Source organism: Diceros bicornis, chromosome 2, assembly GCF_020826845.1.
Source record: "Diceros bicornis minor isolate mBicDic1 chromosome 2, mDicBic1.mat.cur, whole genome shotgun sequence".
Taxonomy (NCBI): domain Eukaryota; kingdom Metazoa; phylum Chordata; class Mammalia; order Perissodactyla; family Rhinocerotidae; genus Diceros; species Diceros bicornis.
In genome coordinates, this window is record NC_080741.1 from 51280494 (window position 1) to 51305933 (window position 25440).

Consider the following 25440-nt stretch of genomic DNA (forward strand, 5'->3'; position numbering starts at 1 on the left):
GATGGGAGGGAGGGTCATGGCTCTGGCTGGTGAGAGGCCACAAAGTGGAGAGCCCAGGAGTAGGGGCCACTGAGGGTGCCGGAAGTGTCTGGTGGAGGCTTCAGAGTAGTGGTGGACGTGGGGCTGGCAATCAGGGGAGAAGTTGGGCTAGAGATGACCATGTGTGGGGTTCTGAGCCCCTGGAGTGGGAGGTTTGTGACTGGAGTAGCAATCAGAGGCCTAGCCTTAGCCCCGGGGACCCCCATGGAGATGGAGCAGCAAGAGGCATGGAAGCAGGGAGGGCTGGACTCGCTAGGAAGAACATGTAACTAGCAGGGAGTGGCTAACTGGTGGGAAGGGTGCAAGGACCACACTACCTGGCCTGGGGCTGGGGGAGGCCATGCCTCCCAGTGGCCCCATTCTGCCCTGCCTCCATTGATTGGGGTTTGTGTCTTCCTACCGCTGGTGAGCCTGGCCTCCAAGGGGCTGACAGGTTCTCTTGTTGCCCAGCAACTGCAAGAGCTGTTGGCTGTTGCTAGGAGCAGGCTGGGGAGGCCCAAGGAGGGAGGATCAAGCACAGGCTGGGGCTGGTGGGGAAAGAGGCCCGCCTTGGAGCTGCGTTTGTAGTCTCTGTGTGGACAGGCTGTGTTCTTGGCTATGTGCACCCATTTTTACAGTGTGTTCTATGGATCTGAGGCATGTTGGAGGCTGGGCCTATGTATGGATAGAGCATATCTCTGAGTGTCTGTGTCCCAGGTGGGCAGTATGTGTTTTCACTATGCTCGCTACATGCTTGTGGCAGGGCCTGCTTGAGCTTTGGCTCCAGGCAGGAGGGAGCCATGGGGGCACCACTGGGGGACTTACAGGGCAATGGCTCCTCAATAAGGGAGCCATTCAGATAGGATACACAGATACTGCAGGGAGAGCAGACAGCCTGAGGACTGGGGAGCTGAAACAAGATGTGTGCCAGTGTGGTAAGGAGGGAGTCTGTGCTGAATGGGGCTGTGGGTGGCCAAGCATTGGTGGCCAGCTCCCCTCCTGGCTTTGTGGAACTTCCTTGTCTTTGGGCCGAGGCCTCCCTGGTTCATGTTACTGGGGCCACACAGGACACCTTCCTGGGTAACCCTTGGCAGACCCTTCAAATATCCATCGGAGGTTGGGGCTGTGGACTCCTCCTGGAGAACAGGATTAGAAAGACTGAAATGTTCTGCTAAAAACACTGCTGCCTCCACCCCACCAGCCATAGGGTTGCAGCCACTATCCAGTGGGGACAGGCCATAAGATCATGGCCACTTATGTTTCCAAAAGTCAGGCGGCATATCCCTCTCCCTCTCCTCCCTCTCTCTGTCTCTCTCTCTCTCATTCTCTCTGTCTCCTTCTCTCTTGGGTCCTGGTTGCCAGGTCCCAGACTGAAATCCAAGATGGCTACCTGCAGGGGGATGCCTCCTAGAAGATCAGAGAAGGATGGATAAGCCTTGGATGACTAGAGAAGGCACCCCAGCTGAGGGAGACAGACTAGAGGTGGTAAGAGACTTTTTTTTTTAATATTGCAATCCAGAGAGAGAAGGTGACAAACCTGCCTTAAGACGGAGCAAGCCCCAGTCCAGAGAGGCTCTGGCCCTCTGCAGATCCCGAAACAAGTTTATTGGGTTCATTAACTTTAACAAGTGACGAAGACACGCCTCCTCCACCCAGCTCGCCCAACTAACAAGTACAGAGGACTGGTTCCTGCTCTGGCCGCGAGGTGCACCGGATCCCCACCCTCCGGCTACGAGATCTCCCGCCCCCGCCGTGGGCCGCTGAGCTCCAGGCGCTCCACACCCAATCGGAGCCCGGCCCCGCCTGCAGCCGGCTCGGAGCCCAATCCCTCTGAGCTTGGCTCTACCCCTACAGCTATCCCTCGCGTGGCTCCGCCTCCAGCCCCGGCCCGAGCCTGAGCAGCGCCTAACTTCTCCTTCGCTCCGCCCTCGAGCCAATCACCTGCCCCGGATCCCCTATGGCCCCGCCTCCGGACCCGCCCCGGCCCAGTCCAGGGCCTGGCTCGCTCCGGCTCCACCCGCGGCCCGCCCAGCCGTCGGTGCGCGGAGGCCTGGAAGGCACCGCCCGCAGACGCTCGGGACTGCCGACCCGAGAGCTACCCGTAGAGGGCCGGCGGCGGGAGCGGAGTGGGTCGGGCGGGGCCGAGCCGGGCCGGGGGCCGTGTGGGGGCCGGGCGGCGGCCGGGCCGGCGGACGGCGGGATGGGCTGCACTGTGAGCGCTGAGGACAAGGCGGCGGCCGAGCGCTCCAAGATGATCGACAAGAATCTGCGGGAAGACGGCGAGAAGGCGGCGCGGGAGGTGAAGTTGCTGCTGTTGGGTGAGGCCACGCCCAGCGTTGGGACCCCCCCCCCCCCCCCCCCCCCGCCACACACACACTCCCCGCCTAAATCCCCAGACAAGGACTTAGACCTCCAGACTACGGCTTCGAACTTCCAGACTCGGCGTGAACTCCCACACCTGGATTTGAATCCCCGGACCCGGCCTGGCCAGAACACCCAAATAATGGTTCAAAACTCTGGGTTGGCCTAGACCTTTGATCCATAGCGCAGACTCTAGACCCTCAGCTCGTCCCAGACCGTAAAACCCCAAACCCAGCCACCAGGTCCTCAACACCAGCTGCCCAGAACCCTGCTTGACCATCCACCCTTGCTCACCAACTCACAGACCCTCAGAGCCCCTGCCTTGTCCTTCCATCTCTCCCTAGACTTTACCCAAACCCCTAGACCCCACGCGGCCCCTACCCTCAGGCACCACCTGTTTCCCCCACCTGCTCCCCCTATTCCTATTGGGCATGAGTATCCCCGAGGGCCCCTGCCAGGCCCCCACCCACTCCTTCCTTTCCCCTCTGTGCCCCATCCCTACTCTGGACCCTATATCCTCCACCTGTGCACCCTGACTCCAAAGGACCTCTCAAGTGGGTAAACATGACTGCTCATGAGCCCTCTCTCTAGCCGGAACCCCCAAACCTCTAGAGACCCCTGTTCTCTGCATCTGGCCCACCAAGTCCCTCTCTGCAGGCATCACTCCTTAAACCCTCTGCTCCCCCTCCCTTAAGTCCTCTCCCACACTCTGGCCTTGCCCAGATTCCCCCACCCCTCCTGCACTGGGTGGGCTGGGCTGGGCTGGGCTGGTTGGAGGGGGCCCAGACCCCTAAGGGGCTGGACTGAGGCTCCACGGGTCATGCTGGGGGAGGGGGCCAGGCCTCAAACTTCCCAGGGAGAGTACACTGACTCTCTGTTTCTCAGTTTCTAAGCCCTGTCTGGGCCTGTGAGAGGGAGGTGGTCTGGGGAGTAGGAGGGAGTGTGGAGGAGTTTGGGTTGCGGCGCCTGTACGGCCAGGGAAGATGGTGGATGCTTGAGAGGTGGGGGGAAGTGGAAGTGGTGAGACAGCCGACATATTGCTGCCCCGGCAGGCGGGGCGGAGGAGATCGGCTGACGGGTACTGGGCTACCCGCACTCCTTCTAGGCCGAAAAGTCTCGGACATGGCCTCTGGGAGTGAGTGGGCCTGTTGGGTCTTGAGGCCCTGTGAAGGGGGAGTGGTGGACCAGCTGGATGAGGAGTTGGGGAGCCAGCTGAGGGTGGGCATCTGTGGTGGACCTCTGCAAAGATTGGGCCATGTAGTTGTTCCCGTCCAGTTTCCCACTCGGAGCAAGTGTGGTGCCCAGGGGCAGCCTGACTTGGGGGGCGTTTCAGGGTTGTGGGGCGGGAGGCCCTCACAGCAGCGAGGAAGGCTGGACAGTGTATGTGGGGGGGTGTGGCCCCTTGGCCCCAGAGCTGCTCTGGGGTCCCTAGGCTGTGAAAAGCAGGGCTTTTCATGCTGGGCGTATGGCCGAGGGACAGCATGTCTTCCATCATGGGCCCATCTGTTGACTGTCCCTGGGGGCCTGGCTTCGGGGGCACAGCCCTGGAGGTTTCAAAATGGCATCCGCTTCACCGCCGCTGCGGGGAGGAAGAGAAGGGGCGGGAAGGGGCGGCGGCCCAGCCTCCTGGGCTGTTTTGCGTTGGGCGCTTGCCTCTTCCTGTCTCTGCTGTGAGTGCGGCAGCGGCAGTGAGTGGGTGTCGACGCGGTGGAATGCCCGTCGCTGCTGCCCGCTGGGCCTGGAGAAGGTGCTTCCGGTACTGCTGCCTCCCCGTGCCCAGCCAGGAGCATCTAGCTAGCCCCCTCTCAGGCCGACTGCAGCGGCTGAGGAGATATGGGAATGTGCCATGGGGCTTGGGGACACAGAGCTCCTGTCCTGTTCTGTGTCCCTACCGCATCCCATCAGTCTTGCTCTTTGGAGCCCTGCTCAGGTTTTGAGCCTGGTAACCCCTCCCATGCTGGGCTGGCAGCAACCAGGGGTGCAGGGTCTGGCTCAGCATTTGCTAGGCTGGGGAGTCCATCTCAGCATCCTGCTCCTCTGGCTGTGCTTCCTCTGTGAAATGGGCTTCCTGGGTTTGGGCCAGAGGAGTGCTTGGGCCCAGAATGGGAAGAATAGGGGCCTTGTGGAGGTTCCTGTTGGGAGTGTGGGGTGGGGGCTAAAACCCTGCAGAGGGTGCACTGCAAGGGGCTGGGAGACCAAGCTGTGCCTGAAATTGAGGACCCAACTTGCTGTGGCTGGCTGGGGAGGGGTCGTGGCTGGCTATCCGTTTCCCATCCAGGTACAAAGAGGTGATGGAGCTGCTGGAGCAGCTTCAGCATGCTGGGTGCCTGTCCCATGTAGCAGAAAGGACTCTGTCGAGGCAACGGGACTCAGGCTGGGCAATTGCCAGCCTTCTCTCTCAGCCAGAACCACGCCTGCTGCCCCACCCGCATACTGGTTCCTTCCCATCTTGGGTAGCCTTGCCAGCGGGCAGGTACAGTCACTGTCACTGGGGCAGAGGCAGATGTGGTACACACTGGTGAGAGGGTTTTTCCTGGCAGCTTGGTGGGGGGAGCAGAGTTTCTGATACCAGCCCTGTTCCAGGGATACCCCAACCTCTACCAAGTTCAACTTGACTGACCAGCTATCCCCAGGTGGAATCTGGGGCCTTGGGCTGGGCACTTAGGGGAAAGAAAGCCAGAGCATATGTTTGGGGAGTGTCTTCTGATTTGGGATGGGCTTTCTGGGCAGCCTACAGAGAAAGGAGAGATAGTGCCCACTGTTGGCCCCATGAAGGCTTCGGGTGTAGATACAGCAGTTCTTTCTGCCTCTGAGACTTTGCATCTATCCCTCCACTTGGTGTGCTTTTCCCATTTCCATCTAACTCACTCCTACTTGATTGTTCTTCAAGACCCTGCTCAGGAATCACTGCCCAGGATCCTTCCTGGATAACCGCCTTCCCCAAGGCTGGTGAAGCACCTCTTCTGGCTCCCAGTGCTACCGCATTCCCTGACAGAGTGTGGTATTTTCCTGGGTCACAGCTGCCATCTCTTGAGACTATATGGGCAGGGCTGTGTGCTGTTTATTTCTGAGCCTTCTGTGCCAATCATGGAGCCTGGCACCTATTGGGTGCTTCTTGTCTGTTTATTGGATTATTCTGGTCTGAACTTGGTCTTGGGGATGGGTATATGTAGGTGTAAGATGGTGGTCAGTGAGCCACAGCCTGGCATATCATGGGCAGGTGGCAAGAGCTTAGTGTAGGACCAATGACCGGGATTGGGGGGAATACTGAGACAGAAGTTCTTCCAGCTATTTCCTCCTGGTCTCACCACAGGCTATGCTGGCTCCTCAGAGATAGCCCTTTGCAGTCTGCAGCCTGTCACAGGGCACAGCACACAGTAGGGACTCCAACTGTTAATATGAGACAGTGGCTTTGGATGCTTCCTTTCAGCTCAGGCTGTTTGGGGACTGTTGCAGGCTTGTTGTCTCTGTCACTACAATCAAGCCTGTCTAGCTCTGGGTGCTGGGGCTGCCCCACAGCCAGGGGGCTCAGACTGGAGCAGTGCTGCAGGAGCTCTTGGCTAGCACAGAGACTGCACATTACAAGGACTCAGTTAGGTGTACCAAAAGAAAAGGGAGTTTTGTGACCTTTGTCCTATCTGAGTCTCTAGCAAAGGGCTTGGCACATTGTAGGTGCCTATTAAGTGTGTATGGAAAGAGTGAAGTTATTGAGCACATCCATGAATAGGGATAAGTAATTCTGGGGCTGCTGCTTGGGGCTTGGTCTAGCTGGAGATAGTGGGGAGGGCTAGCCTGGGATCTTGGCTGGCTGGGTAATGGGTAGAGTCTAATGGTGCCTATGATTGGGCGGGGGCTTCCTGGAGAAGGGGTCCTCTGGGTGGCCTTGAAAAATGAGTAACAGTTGCTAGGGCCAGCCATTGGGGTCAGAGGGACCAACTCAGCAAGGGCACTGAGGTAGGAAGGCCTGGCGTAGCTTCCCTTGGGTGACTGTTTCCTGGCCTGGGGGAGGAGGGCTCACTCTCCTTAGACCGGCTCTTGGGGTCACACAGACTTGGGTTGGAATCCCAGCTCCACCTGGTGCACTGGCTGAGAAACCCAGCGACAGGTGAAATCCTGATCTCCACCCATAACCTGGGGACAGGGGTGCCTGCCTGTAGCCACCAGTGTTGTGGGAACAGTACACCAAAGCCTAGAGGTGTGAAAATAGAGGAGAGACCTCTGCTGACTCCTGCAGAGCCAAGAGTTTGGTGGGAGGGATCTCCCCAGCCTAGTGGCTGCCTGGCCCCAGTATGGAGGCCCTGGGGACCACCCTCCCTTGTCCTCAGGCAGCTGCTCACAGCAAGTGGGGAGACGGAAGCATGTAGAGAGTTGATGCCAGCTGGAGTGACAGACTCTCCTGGGGACTGTAGGCCCAACTTCTGGGGGCTGAGCCGCTTTCCTGGGGGTCTACTGTTGGAGGTGTGGCAGGGCCCTGGGCACCAGGTGGGCTGGTACCCAGGCCGCCCTCCAACCTCCCCATTCTCTCCACAGCCTTCACCCTCCCCATCCCGGCTGGAGCTCATTAGCACTTGAATAGGGGGCGGGGCAGCTTGGGCCTCGAGTCTCTTCTTTCCACCCCTCCCCCAGGCTCAGTGAGGCTTTGTCTGCGAGAGCAGGCGGTGCTGGAGCTCCCACGCTAGGGAGTGAGCAGGGGTCTAAACCATTTCTGACCCCCTCTGCCTGCATCCTGCCCAGTCCCACTGGGCTCAGCCCCCGCCCATGACCCCATGTTGGTACAGCCAACATGAGAAGTCGTACCTCTAGGATAGGAGTGAGAGTGGGTACTTCAAGGGATAACCCTGAGCTGGGAGACTGAGTGCCTCAGGGTGGCTTCGCAAAGGAAGTGACACTGGAGGTCAGCTAAAGGCTTCCCAGGAGGGGTAAACTCTAGACAGAGGGCAAAGCAGGTGGTAAGGACAGAGGGAATGAGCTGCCACTGTGGCTGGAGCTGGAAGTGGAGCCAGGTGGGGAGCATAGGCTTCCATGCCAGGCCCTGAGGCAGCATGGAGCCACCGATTGTGCTTGAGTTGGAGCCTAGGCTGCCAGGTGGGGGTGGCGTGGTCAGGGACCCCTTCAGGCTGAGCAGCCTGTCAGGGGTTAGCCCTGGGCTGGCCTGAGCTGCAGGGTCTTGGGTAGCATCATTGGTATCCTAGGTCTGCAGACGTTGCCCAGCAAATGACAACAGGTGGTGCTGGGAGTGGGGCCTGATCGGATCCCAGTGAAATCCCTAGGCCTTCAGCACTGCGAGGGCAGGCACACCGGTCCTGTCCACCCTGCCCTTGATCTCAGTCCCTGGCTGTCTTTCTCTTGGTCTCTGTTTTTGAAAGCCACTCATTCTTTTGGCAGGAGCAGGATGAAGGGAGCTTTGTCCACATAAGCTCTTAGCCACTGAGGGACCAGGGTGTCGCCCCACCACACCCCCAGCAGAGGATGAGGTGGTCTGACCCAGAGCCTGAGTGCTGCCTCCCCAACACTGCTTGGTGCTATGCAGAAGCAGGACTGGACAGAGCGGGCAGGGCCCAGGCCAGCATCTGTCTCATCTTCCCAACATCTTGGAGCAGGAGTCCCAGTCTAGGAGTTTAGTGAGGGGGAAGGGGTCAGCAGGCTCTGGCCAGGCCACAGCTCATGGGCACTGCCTAAGAATGCTGTGCAAGGTGCCCTGGGTGGGGCAGAGGACTAGGCCCCTTGATGGTGGCCCTGGTACCTGATGCTCTCAGGCAGCCCCTCCCTCAGCCACAAGTGCAGGGTGGGGCCCCCTCCGCCCAGCCCCACCCAGCCCCTCTCGCCTGGAGCTTTTGTTCTTACTAAACCCCAACCCCACCCTCACCCTCACCTGGTTCTTGGGGCTGTGGCCATCTTGGTGATTTGCAAGGATAATAGCCCTGGAATAACCAAACATTTGCTGGGCCAAGCTAGGCCTTCAGTGTGGCCTTCTGCATGCACTTCTAAGGTTTGGCAGCGAGTGCCAAGTCAGTTTGAGCCAAAGCCTAAAGGTGGGATAGTATCAGGCTTGTTGAGAGGGTGTCGTGGCTTGGAGGATTCCGGGGTGCCAACACTGGCAGCACCTACTGTGTTCCAGGCAGGAGGAGGGGCAGTGAAGTCTGCAGGGCTGGGCCTCTCAGGGAAGTGGTGCCCACACCGGAGGAAAAGGAGGAAGCAGCTGGAGGAGGAGGAGCCCAAAAGAGGAAGAGGCCAGAGGGCAGCTCCCGCTGAGCATTGGTGGGGGGCAGTGAGCCCTGTCAACTGGGGGATTTAGAAGGTGAGCCCCACCTGCTTGGCTCATCTGCATACGCCCGTGGCCACCCTACTGAGTAGTCACTGATTTGGAGTCAGCCAAGGCAGCTCCTTCCCTTGTCCTGCCCCAGCAACCACTGGGCCCAGGATCCCAGAGAAGGTGGTGCCTCTGAGGATTCCAGGCCCCTCCTTTGACCACAGGAAGTGGTGGCTGGGAGAGGGACGCTGGCGGGAGGGCTAGCAGGAAAGCAGAGGGCTGCTCTTATGTTCCCCAGCGGCCATTGCCCTCCAAAGCCGGAAGGCCGGCTGCAGGCTGAGATGAATGCCCGGAAATGGAGCAGCAGCCCTGGGATTAGCTCAGTCTGGGTTTCCCCTGCCTGGGGGTGGACAGAGGAGCCATTGGTGCAGCCTAAGGATTCCCTCCTGCTACTGCCCACTGGGCCTGGGGGTGCCTTCACTGGGCCTCGGTTTCTCTTTGGTGATAACAGCAGCTGCCTCTGATTGAGCCTTGACTATTTTGTGGGGCTGGACTCTTGATGGTCTTATTTAACCCTGCAAGGCTGGGACTGGTGTTACATCCATTTCACTGATGGGGTAACTGAGGCTCGGGGACATTACATGACTTACCCACTAAGTGGAGACACCAAGATATGACCAGGTGATGACTCTGAGCACCTGCCCCCAACCACCATGGCCTTCAGGAGTCTGTGCCCAACTGGCAAAAATTGATCAGTCAGGATGACAGGCAGATGCTGTGGGTATGCGTGTGTTCTGTGTGTGCCTGGGGAACTGTCTCTGGGGGCCTCAATTCCTCTTTTAGGAGATTGAAAGTGGACTGTGTGCCCTGGAGGGTGGGACCCAAGACTCTGTGCATGAATCTTTTTCCACTCAATGCCAGAAATCTGCTGTATGCCCGTGGGGTGACCTCATCCTAATGCAGCTGCCCCTGTTTTTGCTTCCCACCTTCCCTCCCAGCCCATGTCCCCTCACAGTAGTACTTAGGTCATGGTCAGGCAACTTAGCACTTCACTTCTCCCTTAACATTATGGTTACTTCCACAACCCCCAGGCTTAGGAGGACTGAGACCAGGTCCGAGGAAGGCTCAGAGGCTGTCAGAGTCCAGAGTGGGGGCCTCTGAGCCTGCTCTGAAGACTGGGAGTTGTCCAGATGAGGAGCAGGGAAGAGTGTTCCTGCAGAGGGCTCCCACTGTGAGCTGTGGTGGTTCATGTATTGGACTGTGTGGTGACTGAATGTGTCCACGGTGTGGGCTGGCAACAGCATGATAGGTAGTGAGGCTGGTCCTCATGATCCTTGGCCTCCAAATCTGAGTTTTGTGGCCTTGCCCTCCCCCACAGAGGTTCCCAGGGGTTATGCTGTGTGTTGGCAGGCCAGGCCCTAGGGGGCTGAGGAGCCTGAGGGAGACTTAGGAGAGTCAGAGCAGAAGCATCAAGGCTTCTGTGCGCTATGAGGCCACACGCAAAGCGGAAAACATGCACCCTCGTGGCCACTCAAGACACTGAGTCCCAGAGGACCTACTCCCCCACCTTCTGCACTGTGTGATCTCAGGCTGTCCTCTTCCCTCTCTGTACCCAGTGCTGGGACCTGTTGTCATGATTCTCAGCGTGGTCCCATGGCTTGTAGGCACATAGACAAGAGGCCGGCTGTTTAGGGTGAGTGTGAGGGCCCGAGGGAGGCTGCTCAGGGCAGGCCTTGGGCTTGGCACACTCCCCTGAGGGGTACATTTCATAGTTGGGGATGCTGGGGCCCAGGCCCTGGGCATCTCACCCAGGGTCCGCCACATTGAATCAGAAGCGGAGAGGTGGGGGTTCTTCAGATTCTTTGAAAACAGCACAGGGATTCCTTAAATGAAGAAGCATCCAGGAAGAGGGGTGTGCCCAATGGCCTGGCTCTTTGTGTGACCTGGGCCCTGTCCAGCATCTCCTGGCTCCTGTAGAGGGTGAGACCTGTAGCCTGAGGGGCCAACAGTGAACAGGTCTCGGGCCTCCTCTTCTCCAGGCTGGCCTTCCTTATCCAGTGCCTCGGTTTCTTTCTGTACAGTGGGCAAGGCCCCACTGAGGGAGAGGGAGAGCCCTCTCTGTGTCTGGCAGGCCCCAGGCCTGTTTCCCTTGCACAGAGACCTCTGACTTGGCAGTAGCAGGCCAGGCTCTGGTTGTCAGTGCCTCTCTGATGGGCATCATGAACCCCTGGAAGCCACTGGAGGCCACCCAAGTGGCAGAGACAGAGGGAGGGAGGTTCTGGATTTGTTGGGGCACCTGGGAGAAGGCAAGGCCATACATGTGGGTAGGGGTGTCGCAGGGCCCATCTAAGACCCATGTCCCTGCCCCCCAAGGTGCCAGACCCAAGCTGAGCCTCCTTGGAGAGAGTGAGGGGACCAAAGAGTAGCACCTAGAGAAAGGAAGAGACGCCAGGGGCGGGGCTTGGAGGGCCTTTGTCTGGTGGGGCCCTCTCCCCCTCCCTCCTATTCCCATTGTTCCTGTATGTGCCGAGTCTCTACAGGCTGAAGGCTTCCCAGACTCAGGAGGGGGCTGTGGGTGGGGGTCTAGGCACCTCCCCCAGCTGCGCCTAGCTGAGACTGCTTTTCAGAAACAAATGCTTCCCAGCGCTGCCCAGCCCCCACATCCTCCACTGGGTCTCTGGCTGCCGGGCTCCCCCTGGTGGTTATTGGAGCCTGGGACCCTGAGGCTGCAGGAGAGGGGCGGGAACTATGGGGCCCGGAACCATGGGCTGGGCTGGAGACGTGGCACCTTTCTGGGATGAGAGTGGGAGGTGGTGCCCGGGCTGCCTTTAGGGTGGGCTTCCTAGAGTTCACCCCACCTTCCCCCCATGTCCCACCAGGGTAGGCTGGGGCTTTGTGGCAGTGGGGGCGGGCTTGGTGCTATGGGTTTGAGCTGGGCTGCTGCCCAAGTCTGCCCTGTGGTCCCAGCCACTGCTGCTTATGCGAATCTCTGCCCTCAGGCCTGCCACATCAGCTGGCCGCTCTCCCTAGCCCCACATGTTCCAGGGGAGCCCACCAGCACAGGAGCCTCTGCAGGGAGGCCTTTTACCCAGCCTGCCCAGCCTCCTGAGTGCGTGGAGTCATGAGCAGTGTCTGTCCTAAGGCTCCTGGGCGGGAACTAGGCCCCAGCTGTGGAGGAGTGCCGGGTTATGTGGAAGGGAAGCGCTGAACTCAGAGCAAAAAGCCAGGAAAGGAGTGAGTGGCTCTGACTCCTGTCCCAGGTTACACAAGTCCCGGCAGGGAACCTCCACTGCTGAGTCAGCCTGTTAGCCACTGGTCGTTGCCCTCCACTGTGCTTTGTCTGAAAGCCTCAGAGACTACTTCAAACGAGATGGCCCCAGCGGGCCACTCTGCAGGTTGCAGCTGCAGTGACCTATGCAGCGTGGCATTGTGGGCTGCAGGAAATGAGAGGCTGGGGAAATCTGTAATCTTCTAAAGGGTAGAAAAATAGTGGTAATAACTTTTATCTGAATGCTCACTATATGCCAGGTGCTGGTAGAAGAGCTTTGTGTTGATCCTCACCCCGCTCCTAGAAGGAGATGGTGGTGGTGTCATCCTTCACAGATGAGACGCCAGAGAAAAGGCAGGAAGGGGGCCGAAGCTCTTGGAGATCTCAGGAAGGATCAGGGCGGGGCGCCAGGGCTGTGGCGGGTCTGGTTCTCCCTCTGAGGGAGGATCTGAAAGTGAGAGATGGGCCAGCTGGGCCAGCTGGCCACTTGAGGCTTGGTAGCCTCTGCAGAGGGGTGCAGCAGCATGTCAGGGCCACCCAGCAGGGCAAAGCCTTGTCCAGTAGATGGAGGGTCTAAGATGGACAGACAGCAGTCACCTGAACGCTGGGGCTTGGGATCAGCATCAAGCAACTGGACCAGTGGCCCTGCCTCTGCTGCAGAGGCCCTGCTGGCCCTGCAGGTGGAGTGGTACTGTCTCCCTTTGCCCATCTGTTCCTTCCTCTGTTGGAGCCCGGCACTCCCAGAGTGGAAGCAGATGTTCTAACACAGAGCAGCCGCTGTTGCCCAGCACATCACAGCAATTACTGCCCGCCTGCTGAGGGCCCAGCAGCTGCGCCCCGGGGCAAGGGCTGCAGAGGTTTCTTCCTAGGAGGGAAGAGGTGTAGCCCAGTGGGAACACGGAGGCCATCCCAGGAAGTCTCTGTGGGCCCCTCTGGTCTCACTCAGCTGGAGATGGAGCACTTGGTGGGGCCCTCTATGCGCAAGAGACTCCTGTTGCCTTCTGTTGGCTGAGTTCCCCACCTGGCGCCTTTGCAGCAATCCAGAGCCAGCTAGAGAAGCCCCCTCTGAGGAGAAGGCACAGGGCAGGTGGGAGAACTGGGTGCCCAGGATCAGCAAGGTGCAAGCAGACTCTGAGCCAAGTCCCAGCTGATGTGATAGGGGCACACCATCGGGGCCCGCTGCCAGAGTGAAGAGTGAGACTGCTTCCCGCAGCTCCCAGGGCCCCCAGCTCCTTCCACCTGGCTGTCATGCTGTGGTCTCACCCTCCTCTGCCCCTGGCTCCCTCATCTGCCCTAGCTGCTCCTGGGCCCTGCGCCTGGTTCTATCCCCATGTTCCCCCTGCTTCCTGCCTGGCCGCCAGCACCACGCCTTTGTCCTGCCCCTCCCTCCTTCCCGCCTGAGTCACAGCTGCCAGAAGGACCAAGGGACCGCCCTAAGTCCAGGGATGGGGGCTCTAGGACCTTGTCCACCTGTCTAATGGGAGTCTTTCTGCAATGACCCTTCTGGGTGCGGAGAATGTCCTCCTAATTCTTAGTATGTGAGAGGAAAGGAGACGGTGGCTTGATGGGGACTGGGAAGTGGGCCCTCAGCTGGCTAGGGCAGGGAGCAGGCGTTAGCGCCACCCAGCTTACCCGGCTGCTGCCCGCCTTGGTATCGCCAGGCCTGCTGCTGCTGGGAGAATCAGATGCAAAGTGAGTTTGTGCTGTCATCTCCATCACTGGGCAGGGTCACAGAGTGGCCTACACCATTTACCAAGAGAGTAGTCAAAGGGCCAGACAGAAACTGGTACCTCAGGTGGATAGGGGGCAACCCTCACCCTAGCCTCAGGTCCCCTGGGCCCTGGACAGCTGCATGTTCTGAGTCTCTCAGTTCACCTGGCTGGGGCTGGCACAATTGATCTGATCACTTCACGTATTTGGCCTCTGCTCTAACTGGGCCCCCAGTCCTGGCTGCGACTCGTGGCTCCTGGGTCTTCCCCTGCTCCAGGATGCGCTCCCTTCCTCCTGCTCTGTGGGAGTAAGTGCCTAGGTGGAAAGGACAGCCAAGCGGTCACCTTGTGGTTAGCCAGACCAGTGCTGCCGTCTCTGCCCCAGAGGTTGGCCTCAGTGATCAGGCATCACCATCTGGCCTTCCTAGGCCCTCTCTTCATGTCCCCACTCAGCAGGTAGGGAGCGTCAGTGTGAGGGATCCTGGCTGCTCGTCTGCCATGCCCAGCCCAATGAAGAGGGAAGGGTGCTGCCATTTGACCACAGCCCTCACCCAGGGGAATGCACTGGGACTGGTGCCTCTAGTGCCTAGGGGCTGACCCAGTAGAGGTGATCACTGTCCCCGCTCCCCACCTGCCCAGAGCCGGCACATTTGTGCCACTTCCAGTGCTCCCTTGTCCTAAGGCTGGCAAGCAGGCCTGGGACACTTGGAAGCCCAGTGATTCCAGGCAGCTGGTGGTGTTCATGAGAAGAGCTCACACCCTTCTCTTCGGGGAGGCTGCTGGGTTGTGGACATACTCAGGCCCACCCCTGTGAGGGCCACAGCTGTGTCTCAGTTTCTCCTGGTAACGTGTGGATCTCAAGTGGGAAGCAGGGTGGAGGCAGCCGGGCAGGGGCTTGGCAGGGTCTGCTGCTGCCTGGAGGGCACTGCAGAGACTGGGACCAGCGTCTGCTGGGAAGGCAGGGAGTGAACCCAGTGGCAAGTGCAGCTGGGGCCTGAAGACAGTACGGCCAGGCCACGTTACAGGGCGATTGGGACAGCTCTAGGAGGCTCTGCATGGGGGCAAGGCGGGCCAGCCACAGAGGGGACTGTAACCGTGTGACAGCAGCCTCTCTCAGTTTCCTTATTTGTTAGGTGGGGGTGAGTATAGAACTTACCTCACGATTGTTCTGCAATTGAATTCCTTCACGGACCTGACAGGTGTAGAAGAGCATCTGACACGTAGTGGGTGCTATTCACGGCTTTGCCATTATCATTATTGCTGACGTTATTCTTGCTGCTCATGTTAGTTTGTGTGTTAGCCCCTTCGTCCTCTGAGGTTGTCTTGACCAACCCTGAGGGATGTGGGGGGCCAGAGTCCCCAAGTGTGGCCTCCCAACAGACCTCCCAACCCATCCTGCTGGGCCATTCAGAGGGAGAGACCTGCCACAGTGGTCAGGAAGGTTGGGACACATGTAAATGGGGCACAGGGCAGGTATGGCCAGCAAAAAGAACTGCATGGACAAAGGCCTGGAGGTGGCAAGGGGCAGTGCCTGGCAGGGGCAGGTGTGACTGGCAGTGATGGGGCAGGAGCAGAGGGGACAGTCTGGGCAAAGGGTGGGAGGGAAAGCTGGGCTCAGCTGAGGTGCATTCTACCTGGAGCTCAGGATATGGGGAGCGTTGAAGGGAAGAGGTGAGGCTCTGCCCCCACCCCCTCCATCCCCTAGCCAGGAAATGGGGCAGCCCTCCTGATCTTCACACTCCCCTGCACAGACTCCCTGGGGAATGCAGGTTTCTGGGTGGCACCCTCGAGATCTGGCTCTGTGTGTCTAAGATGGGACCTGGGAATCTGCTTTTCTTCTTTAACACCCTCCCAGGGCATCAGCCCACAGCGTCTGAGCCACAGTTTGCGAAGGGCTAGGCAGGCCAGTCATCACGGTTCTGTGTGTCTCCCTGCCCCTTTGAATCCTAGCTGCATGTGGGGCCGGCCCCGTGGCATAGCGGTTAAGTGTGCGCGCTCCGCTGCTGGCGGCCCGGGTTTGGATCCTGGGCACGCACCAACGCGCTGCTTGTCAGGCCATGCTGTGGCAGCATCCCACATAAAGTGGAGGAAGATCGTCTTGGATGTTAGCTCAGGGCCAGTCTTCCTCAGCAAAAAAGAAGAGGATTGGCATGGATGTTAGCTTAGGGCTGATCTTCCTCACAAAAAAAAAAAAAATCCTAGCTGCATGACCTTGGGTCAAGACTTTACTTCTCTGAGCCTCAATGTCCTCATCTGTAAAATGGGAACAGAAACAGCATCTGTTTGTGGGGCTGCTATGGCAGTCACAGGAGAGATCACCAGCAAATTCCTCAGCACTGGTCAAGGAGAAATATAGGGTGGGGCTCTGCCAGGCCAGGGCAGCACCTTGAGTCAGTACAGGAAGGGGTGTGTGTGTGTCCTGGTCTCCATCTCCCAGGTCCTGGATCCATCTGCTCAGGGCAGACCTGAGCCCAGCAGGCAGAGGGCTGGGCCTTGGGCCATGTCTGGGAGGCAAGGGTATGGTGCTGTGCCCCAGCCCAGGTCCTTTGGCAGCTACAGCTCAGACTGTGGGGGGAAGAGGGGCTGCAGCCCTCCTGGAGTCTGCAGGGCTCCTTCCTACCCATCTGCCCAGGCACCGTGTTGGTGAGCACCAGCCACAGAGTGGCAAGCCTGCATGTGTGAGAATGACAGGGTGACTCCTGCAGGGCTGGCCTCAAGTCTCCAGCCAAAGCCCCTGAACTCAACCAGGGTGGTGGGGAGCCACGGCGGGCAGTGGAGCTTGTGGGAGGCAAAGGCCTGGGGCGAGTCCACCATGGGGCGCAGGTGGTCTAGGTTGCCTTGATCACTGTGGCCCTGGCAGCTACACCCCTGGTAGTTCTGGTGCCCATCAGGTCCGACTGCCTCCATCTCACCCTGCGATTGGTGGGGAGGGTGAGTTCTGCCTCCAGGGCTACCGGGGGCTGTGCCACTAGTTGATGCCTTTGTGGTCCATTGGGCCTGCTCCCTGACCGCCTCTGCCCTCTGTTCCAGGTGCTGGGGAGTCAGGGAAGAGCACCATTGTCAAGCAGATGAAGTAAGTGCTGTGTGTGGGAGGCAGCCTCCAAACCTTGATTTCCCCTTTTCTTCCTCTCAGCCTGTACTGCCCTCCGAGTACAGGCCCAGCCAGGCTTAGCCAGGCCCAGGACCTTCTCAGAGGCAGTCATCCATCCTCAGGTCCCAGTGGGTCGGGGGCAGTTCCCTTCTCTCTGAAGTAGGTCCCAGCTGGCCCCAGCAGCCCCAGGCGGCCATGTGAGTTCCCTGTGCCCTGTGGACCCTAACCCCTGACCCCTGGCTGCCAGGATCATCCACGAGGATGGCTACTCGGAGGAGGAATGCCGGCAGTACCGGGCGGTCGTCTACAGCAACACCATCCAGTCCATCATGGCCATTGTCAAAGCCATGGGCAATCTGCAGATTGACTTTGCCGACCCCTCTCGTGCGGTATGTGGACTCCCCTACCCCTGCCTGCCTCCCGAAAGGCTTCAGGGCAAGTCTTGTCCTGGGGAATCTAAGAATATCCCAGCCTGGGCCCCATTCCAGAGGCCTCCCTGCCTCTGACAGATGGGGTGGGGGTGTGCTCCTACAACTGGCTGACCACCCACTGCTGTGCCCAGGACGACGCGAGGCAGCTGTTTGCGCTCTCCTGCACGGCCGAGGAGCAGGGCGTGCTCCCTGAGGACCTGTCCGGCGTCATCCGGAGGCTCTGGGCCGACCACGGTGTGCAGGCCTGCTTTGGCCGCTCTCGGGAGTACCAGCTCAATGACTCTGCCGCCTAGTGAGTACTTCAAGGGGCTGGGCAGGGTGCGGGGAGGTCTGGACTATAGGCTGGACTGGAGGGCCTGAGCACCCTCAGAAAGATACTGTTAGTCTCTGTTTATGAAGCTGATGACTGTCAACCAAAGCCTTGGTGATTTTCAGTTTGGGGTGGGGGGCATGCTATTGAAAGGCCAGGAGGGGGGCCGGCCCGGTGGCGCAAGCGATTAAGTGCGCGCGCTCTGCTGCGGCGGCCCGGGGTTCGCTGGTTCGGATCCCGGGCGCGCACCGACGCACTGCTTGGCAAGCCATGCTGTGGCGGCGTCCCATATAAAGTGGAGGAAGATGGGCACAGATGTTAGCCCAGGGCCGTCTTCCTCAGCAAAAAAAGAGGAGGATTGGCAGATGTTAGCACAGGGCTGATCTCCTCACAAAAAAAAAAAAAAAAAAGAAAGGCCAGGAGGAAGGACAGACAGGGCGGCTGGCAGAGCACATCCCCTCCAGGCCAGTTGAGTCTAGTCTGTCCTTAGACACAGTCATTCTAAAAAACATTTGTGGGCCGGCCCGGTGGCTTAGCAGTTAAGTGCGCGCGCTCCGCTACTGGTGGCCCGGCTTTGGATCCTGGGTGCGCACCGACGCACCGCTTCTCCGGCCATGCTGAGGCCGCGTCCCACATACAGCAACTAGAAGGGTGTGCAGCTATGACATACAACTATCTACTGGGGCTTTGGGGGAAAAATAAATAAATAAAATTATTAAAAAATAAATAAATAAATAAAATAAAGAACATTTGCTTCCACCTGCTCTGTGCTAGGCCCTGTGCAAGGCTTCAGGGACACAGTGATGAGTGGAGCAGACAAGTCCCCAAGCAGTGACAACCTAGGGTGTCAGTGTCGTGGTAGGGGTGGGGTAGGTCCAGAGGAGGGACTGCTTCAGCTGATCTCTGAGTGAGAGAGGAGGAATAGGGAAGGGTTCAGGCAGGGGCACAGCATGTGCACAGTCCTGGGGGTAGCAGTGCTGGCTGTGCTTGAGGTCACGGAGCATGTTCAGGCTGGCTGGGAGGGAGACAAGGGGAAGAGATTGTCTGGGAGGTGATGTGTGTAGGTTGGAGCACTGGACCTCAGCTCTGACCCTCGCTGGCGCCAGGCTGAACTCAGGCCTCAGCTGGGGAATCACAGGGGGTCCCAGGAGTCTCAGAGGCCCAGCCCACAGGGTTATGCTCTGAACTCCTTCCCTGAAGTACCTACCATGTGCCAGGCCTGGTACAGGTTGCTGAGCACCTCACAGGGAACAAGACAGATGGGCCGGTGGCCAGCGCTGATGGCTGCAGGGCTGTGGGGGACATCCACAGGCGTTGAGTGGTGCCACCCAGGTGGGCTGCTATCCCTATACTCTCACCTGCCCTCTCCTACTTCTGCTTAACCCTGTCTGGAACACCTTTCCCACTCCCACTGCCCGTCCAACCCTGAGCAGGCCCAGAGAGGGCTGGACCTGGGCGTGGTGGGTGGGAGGTGGGTCTTGCCTGGCTCTTAGTCACAGGGACAGCCTTCCCCCACCCTCCTTGCAGTGGCCTAAATGCCTTTGTGAGGCCTCCCACAGGAGCTGTGGAATCACAGCCAAACACCTTGGGGGCCTCCAGGCCTCAGCGCTGCCCCTTCCAGAGGTCACGAGGCTCAGTGCCAGGGGAGCTTGTGGGTCCTGAGGCAGGGAGGGGTGGACCCTATCAACCGCTGTCACCTCAGTGCTCAGGATACTTAAGGAGGGCGGGACAGAGCCACCTTCCAGGCTGCTTGCCACTCCTCCATCGTTCTGGTCTTCATTCCCCAGACATTAAGCACCACTGTGTGCCCAGCACTGTTCTGGGTGTGGGGATTCAGCAGTGAACACGGGCACTTCTCTCCCAGGGAGGTTTATGCCATGACTAGATCACCCGGGGTGGGAGGCGGATTGGAACGCTATAGCAAAAGGGGTATGCCAACCCCTCTTCTAGCAGTCTTCCAAGGCTGCCAGGGGGCAGCGGGTCCCTGGGGTGAGTCTACCTATTGGAGAGAAGGGAGAAGCTGGTGTGGAACCCATCATGAGGCTTCCAGGCTCGAGGCTCTCAGTAGGAGGCGGCGCGCAGTATGCAGGTCACAGCACATGCGTCATGGTCCCCCATGGCCCTTCCTGTTTTTCTGTTCTGTCCCTGTGTCTCTGAGGTCATTTCCCTCTGGTTCAGCTGCTGGTGGGAGCCAAGGGCTGGCCCCAGCAGCCCTGCCCCAGGAGCAAGACATCGGCACTGGGCAGTGGTTCAGAGTTGTGGACCAGCCCCCAGGGCACAGCAAGGATATTGAGGCAGGCAGCAGAGCTGGGCCCAGGGCCCAGCATGGGCGGCGTTGATCCTTATTAAGGGAGCTGGTAATGAGGAGCCCCTGGGACCCCCGCCAAGCAGGTGTCCATGCCCTCCCCCTGAGGAGCCCAGATTTTATTGGGCACTGGGCAAAGAGCCCACTGGGCCTGGCAGGCCCCGACCTGTCTGGCCCCACATCAAGGGACACGCCAGGCTGCTCTGCCAGGTGCCATAATTGCACTGATTAGCATCCTGAATCCCTCACTGAAGGACCCCTCTTAACTCCCTTGCCTGCAGCTCCACCACCCTGGATCCTGTCCAAGGCTCAGACCTGGGTGCTGGGGCTTCACTGGCTGGCCACAGAGCTGCACCTCCTTCCAGGCTCATTCTGCAGGCAGGAGGCAAGGGATTCTAGTCTACGTTTCCTCATCTGAGCAGTGAATGTCATGCAGGCAAGGGTTCAAGAGGCAAGGACTGTGTCTGAGAGATGAGGGGACAAGAAGGAAAGGGACCTCGGCCGGCTGGCCTGGGGCCCAGGTAAGGAGGCCCCATGTTGGCCTCCACTGACCCTCCCACCCCCACCTCCAGCTACCTGAATGACCTGGAGCGCATTGCACAGAGTGACTATATCCCCACGCAGCAGGACGTGCTACGGACCCGCGTGAAGACCACGGGCATCGTGGAGACGCACTTCACCTTCAAGGACCTACACTTCAAGTGAGCGGGCATGTGGGCAGGGTGGAGGGGCAGCAACTGTCAGCCTTTGTATTGACAGAGGGAGGGACCCTCACTCCGGGGCCTGCCGATGGCTGTGTTGGGAGGGAGGGGCTGGTCCAGGTTCTCAATCCCACTCGGGTCTGAGGTTTCTCAAGGCTGTGTGGTTGCCAGCAGCTCACAGCCTCTGCTGACCCTGCCCCATGTGGCTGCAGCGTGCCCTGCTAACCAGCCCTGACCCTGCCGGTCCACAGGTGCCCTGGCCTAGAACCAGGGGTAAGGTGGACAAGCGTGGATGATTCCATGAAGGCAGCTGCCCGACTCTGAGTAGGCCTCTGTCCTCAGTCAGCCAACCTGTGAAATGGAGTAGAGACCTCCCAGGACCCCCTTCTCCTGAGCTAAAGCGACTCTGTGTCCACAGGATGTTTGATGTGGGTGGTCAGCGATCTGAGCGGAAGAAATGGATCCACTGCTTTGAGGGTGTCACAGCCATCATCTTCTGTGTAGCCTTGAGCGCCTATGACCTGGTGCTAGCCGAGGACGAGGAGATGGTAAGAGGCCGAGAGGCCGCGGTGGGGGGGATATAGGGGTGGAGTAGGCGGTGGCTGGTGCTGACCGCGCTGTCCCGCCCCTAGAACCGCATGCACGAGAGCATGAAGCTGTTTGACAGTATCTGCAACAACAAGTGGTTCACGGACACGTCTATCATCCTCTTCCTCAACAAGAAGGACCTGTTTGAGGAGAAGATCACACACAGCCCCCTGACCATCTGCTTCCCTGAGTACACAGGTGTGGGGACTGGGCCTCTGGGGAGGAGCCGGTGGTGACCAGCTGGCCCCCAGGCACCCCCTGCTGGACAGAAGGGTAACTGCGGACCCTCATGCAGGGGCTGGTGCCTCACAGGCTTATGTACTTGTGCCCTCACACATGGGCCTTCTTAACACATTCGGGTACATACCACTTGCATGTCACGTGGGTCTCCTCCTTCACACAGGTGCCCCTCTTCTCTCTCTCTTTTTTTTTTTGTGAGGAAGATCAGCCCTGAGCTAACATCCATGCCAATCTTCCTCTTTTTTGCTGAGGGAGACTGGCTCTGAGCTAACATCTATTGCCAGTCCTCCTCCTTTTTTTTTCCCTCAAAGCCCCAGCAGATATTTGTACACCATAGTTGCACATCTTTCTAGTTGCTGTATGTGGGACGCTGCCTCAGCATGGCTGGAGAAGTGGTGCGTCGGTGCACGCCTGGGATCCGAACCCGGGCCGCCAATAGCAGAGCGCGCGCACTTAACCGCTAAGCCACAGGGCCGGCCCCCACAGGTGCCCCTCTTTACACACTTAGACGTGCGTGTGCACTCACACATTGTTACCCTGTGCACGTGCGTGCACGCATTATAGGCTTGTCCATTCACGTGCACAGAGCTGTGCTGTACGTGTGTCACAGGCCTGTCTGCTGCACATGCAGCACAGGCCCTCACCACTTTGTCTCCCACAGGGGCCAACAAGTATGATGAGGCGGCCAGCTACATCCAGAGTAAGTTTGAGGACCTGAACAAGCGCAAGGACACCAAGGAAATCTACACACACTTCACGTGCGCCACCGACACCAAGAACGTGCAGTTCGTGTTTGACGCCGTCACCGACGTCATCATCAAGAACAACCTGAAGGACTGCGGCCTCTTCTGAGGGGCAGCGGGGCCTGGCAGGATGGTGAGCCAGAGCGGGGCCGGGCAGGGGGCTATAGAGGAACAAAGTGGGGGCGTTGAGCCCTGAGAAGGGACAGGGCTGGGTCTGGGGAGGGTCCAGGTGGGGGTGATGAGCCTGGGCCCAGTAGGAGACCAGAGGACAGGAGGGGAGCACAGGGTGGTGAGTCAGAGGGTGACTGACTGCAGGGCACTGAGCAGGTAGCGCAGGCAGGTCTGGGCTCTGTTCTGTCCACTGGTACAGACAGCAGAAGTGCCTGGCCATGAGCTAGGACAGAACTAGAGGGTTGTCCCAACCTTCCTTGGAGAAAACTCACTTCCTTACCCACCAGGCCATTGTCCTAGCCTGAGGAGGCTGGATGACAGAGGGAGGCCCAGCCACCTGCCACTCAGTATGACCTACTCTGCACTCATCCCTGCCGTCTTGCCCTTGGACCTATCTGAGGGTCCAGGCTGAGGCTGGCCCCACCGGCCCTGGGGGAGGTGGGGAGGACTCTGCCAGTGCTATAGACTCCCCTCCCCGACGTAACCCAGCAACAGACACTGGCTCCTGTTTGGCCACTGTGTCCCTGGTAACAAGTAGGTGGGAAAAAGGAGAGGGTCATTGTCTAAGGAGGCGGGAGGAGAGACACACACTGGCTACCTCCCGACCCATGCCCTCACTGTCCCCCACCTCCAGGGCCACCGCTGACTCTGCTCCCCCCAGCCCCTGAGGAAGATGGGGGCAAGAGGACTACGCTCCCCGCCTGTCCCCCCTGGCCGCTTTTCCCCTCTTTCCTCTCTCTGTTCTTGGCTCCCCCGTCCCTTCCCTCAGCTCCAAAGACTTGGGGGAGGGGCTGCCACAGGCATCCCTGTTTGAAGCCCGCCCTTGTCCAGGGGCCAGAAATGGCCGTGGTACCCCCTCCTGGGCATCTGTTCTGGTTTTAACCGTTGTCTTGTTTTGTGATGGGGGAGGGGAGCACAAGCTGAGTCTCCCAAGGCCTGTGTCTGGACGGGAACCCACTGCTCCAGCCTGGAGCCCTGGCTTCACCCAACACCAGCCCCTGACCCAGCCCGAGTCCAAATGTTTACAGGGAGCCTCCTGCCCACCCCACCCCCCCAGCCGCTTGGAGGCCCCAAAGGAAAAAGCACAAGACGCGTGAGACGCCACCATTCCTGGAGACCACAGTCCATTCTAGTAGCTTTTTAAAAAAATGAAAGTAAAGGAAAAAAAAAAGAAAACTGCGAACCTAGAAAACTTTTTAGAGAAAAACTATTTAAAACTGTCAGATCCTGACCAGCGCCCACCCAACCCCTTCCAGTGATTCCGTGCCTTGAGTGTGTCTGCGTGTTTACACCCATCCCTCTGCTGGCTGCCCCCTGTGTGGGTGGCACCCCTGCCCTGCCCTCCACAGAATTGGGTTCCAAGGGCTGTTTTCAGACAACTGCCAACGTCACTGAGGGCCCTGCCCCAGTGGCCCTGGGCCCTGGCTCCATTAACCCACATGTAACTCCTTAGCGCTAACCTAGGAACCGCTGCTGCCTGCTGAGGGGCCATGCCCCTCATGCCCTCACCCCAGGCCCGGGTCCTTCAGCGTTGAACACTTCCTTGCTTTTTTCACATGTTTTATGGAATTGTTCACCTGGTTTGAAATAATAAAATGTAGAAAGAAAAAAATACCAAGAACTGCTCAACATTCTTCTCCTGGGGGCAGAGACGCAGGCTAAGATGTGCCGAGGTGGTGATCTGGACCTGAATCCTCACTCATGGCGGGGTCCTGGGGGCTCACCCTCCAGGTCATGCTCAAGCCCAGTAGTCAGCGCCTCAGTTTTCCCACTCAGACCAGTCATCTTACATGCTCCGGCCTATACGTCCGCCCCTCTTCTCCCAACAAACTCTGCAGTCTTGGGTCTGGGGTAGAGCTTTGCTGGAGCAGCGGGGCAGATTTCTTAAGGAGCTGTTCTAAGGAATTCTCCCACATTGGCAGCAGGCGGGTGTCCAATGAGTCTAGTGCAGAAGAAAAATATGCCTTGTGACCTCCGAGGCCCAAGGCTCAGAGATGGTGTGAGTTGCTGAAGTCATGCAGCCACGTAGGCTGCATCCCCTCACATATCCTCCCTTCTCCCAATTTGAGATGTTGTCCAGAGCCCTGCCCAGAACTGAGGCCCCTTGGGCTTGACTAAATAGAAAGTTGGGAACAGTAGGGGCCTTGAGGCATGTTCAAAAAGGTCTCTGCCCCAGAGGTCCCCCCTCCAAAGCCAAGGGGGGGAGAGACAGGCAGGTAGCTACACATCAGTGTGACGGTAGCCATGGGTGGGGGACCTGGAGGGCTGCATTGGGACTAGACCTCTAGGAATGCGGAGGCTTCCATGAGGCTATGGGAAGTGCACGCTCGTTGCTGGAGAAGGGACAAGCAGGTGACAAGGCCAGAGTGCCTGTGTGGTGGGCCTGAGCACCAGGCAAGGCGCCTGGACTTGTTCCAGTGAACAGCGGGGACCGCAGCCGGCTGAGGCTGAGCCTATAGGAAGGGCTCGCTGAAAGGCCGGCCTCGACCGGGGTGGGCTCCGAGCGAGCGCCTCCGCCTACCGCCGCCAGGGGGCGCCGCAGCCCGTGCTCGGCCCCGCCGCGTTGGTCACGGAGGTTGACGTCATCGGGTCCTGCTAAGGCCGCGAGGCACAAAGGCAGCTTTGTGGGGCGGCGGCGGCCCCGCTCCCGTGGCGGGACAAAGCGGCCTGGGCCGGGGTCGGCGCCACGGTGGCGGGGAGGGCGAGGGGGGAGGGTGGGGCCGGGGACCCGGGACCCCGCCTCCACACACCTGCCAGTCCCCACCCCCGCGGCCTCGGGGCCCCGAGTGCTGGCAGGAGATGAGAGGCTGCAGCCGGACCATCAGAAGGAGATCAACGCCCCCAGCCTCCGTCCGCGCCCCAGTTCCTCGGGCCTTTCCTGCTACCCCAGCCTCCGAGGGCCGAGGGCTGACTGACAGGGAGAACAGGACCCCTCACCCAACCCAGGATCCCAGCCTAGCTTCAGCCGTCAGGCCTGGACCCCGCTGAGCCCCGATATGCGGGCGGGGCCGGGGCCGTGATGCCCGCCCAGCAGGAAACAGGCGCCACAGATGGTTCCTTCCTTCCGTCCTGAGGGGGAGCCCTGCACAGAGAGACCATTGAGGGGCTGGCATTGTCTGCCTCACGCACCCACTGCCTCCCTCCCTGGGTGGGCCAAGCAGGATTCTGGCCAGGATCCCCTTGTACCCGACTTGGCAGTGAGTCTGGGTGGGGTCCTGGCAAGCAAGACTTCCCTGGGTGCAGTCAACCAGGCC

General features: G+C 59.4%; 1 protein-coding gene across 1 annotated transcript; it reads left to right on the forward strand.

Annotated features, from left to right (window-relative positions):
- The first annotated feature begins 2171 nt into the window (after positions 1 to 2171).
- On the forward strand, positions 2172 to 23479 carry GNAI2 (G protein subunit alpha i2). Its single transcript, XM_058559366.1, has 9 exons — positions 2172 to 2336; positions 16637 to 16679; positions 16945 to 17086; positions 17260 to 17420; positions 20316 to 20444; positions 20863 to 20992; positions 21077 to 21230; positions 21934 to 22148; positions 22821 to 23479. Exons 1-8 carry the CDS (start codon positions 2219 to 2221, stop codon positions 22122 to 22124), a joined length of 1068 nt encoding a protein of 355 aa, XP_058415349.1. The 5' UTR covers positions 2172 to 2218; the 3' UTR covers positions 22125 to 22148; positions 22821 to 23479.
- Positions 23480 to 25440: the final 1961 nt, after the last annotated feature.

What these genes read in the sequence shown, in the direction of transcription:
- GNAI2 (XM_058559366.1), top strand. Translation starts at nt 2,219, where the DNA reads ATGGGCTGCACTGTGAGCGCTGAGGACAAGGCGGCGGCCGAGCGCTCC. An exon ending in TAGCCGAGGACGAGGAGATG is followed by an intron (nt 20,993 to 21,076) that starts GTAAGAGGCCGA and finishes TCCCGCCCCTAG; the next exon opens with AACCGCATGCACGAGAGCAT. An exon ending in CTGCTTCCCTGAGTACACAG is followed by an intron (nt 21,231 to 21,933) that starts GTGTGGGGACTG and finishes TGTCTCCCACAG; the next exon opens with GGGCCAACAAGTATGATGAG.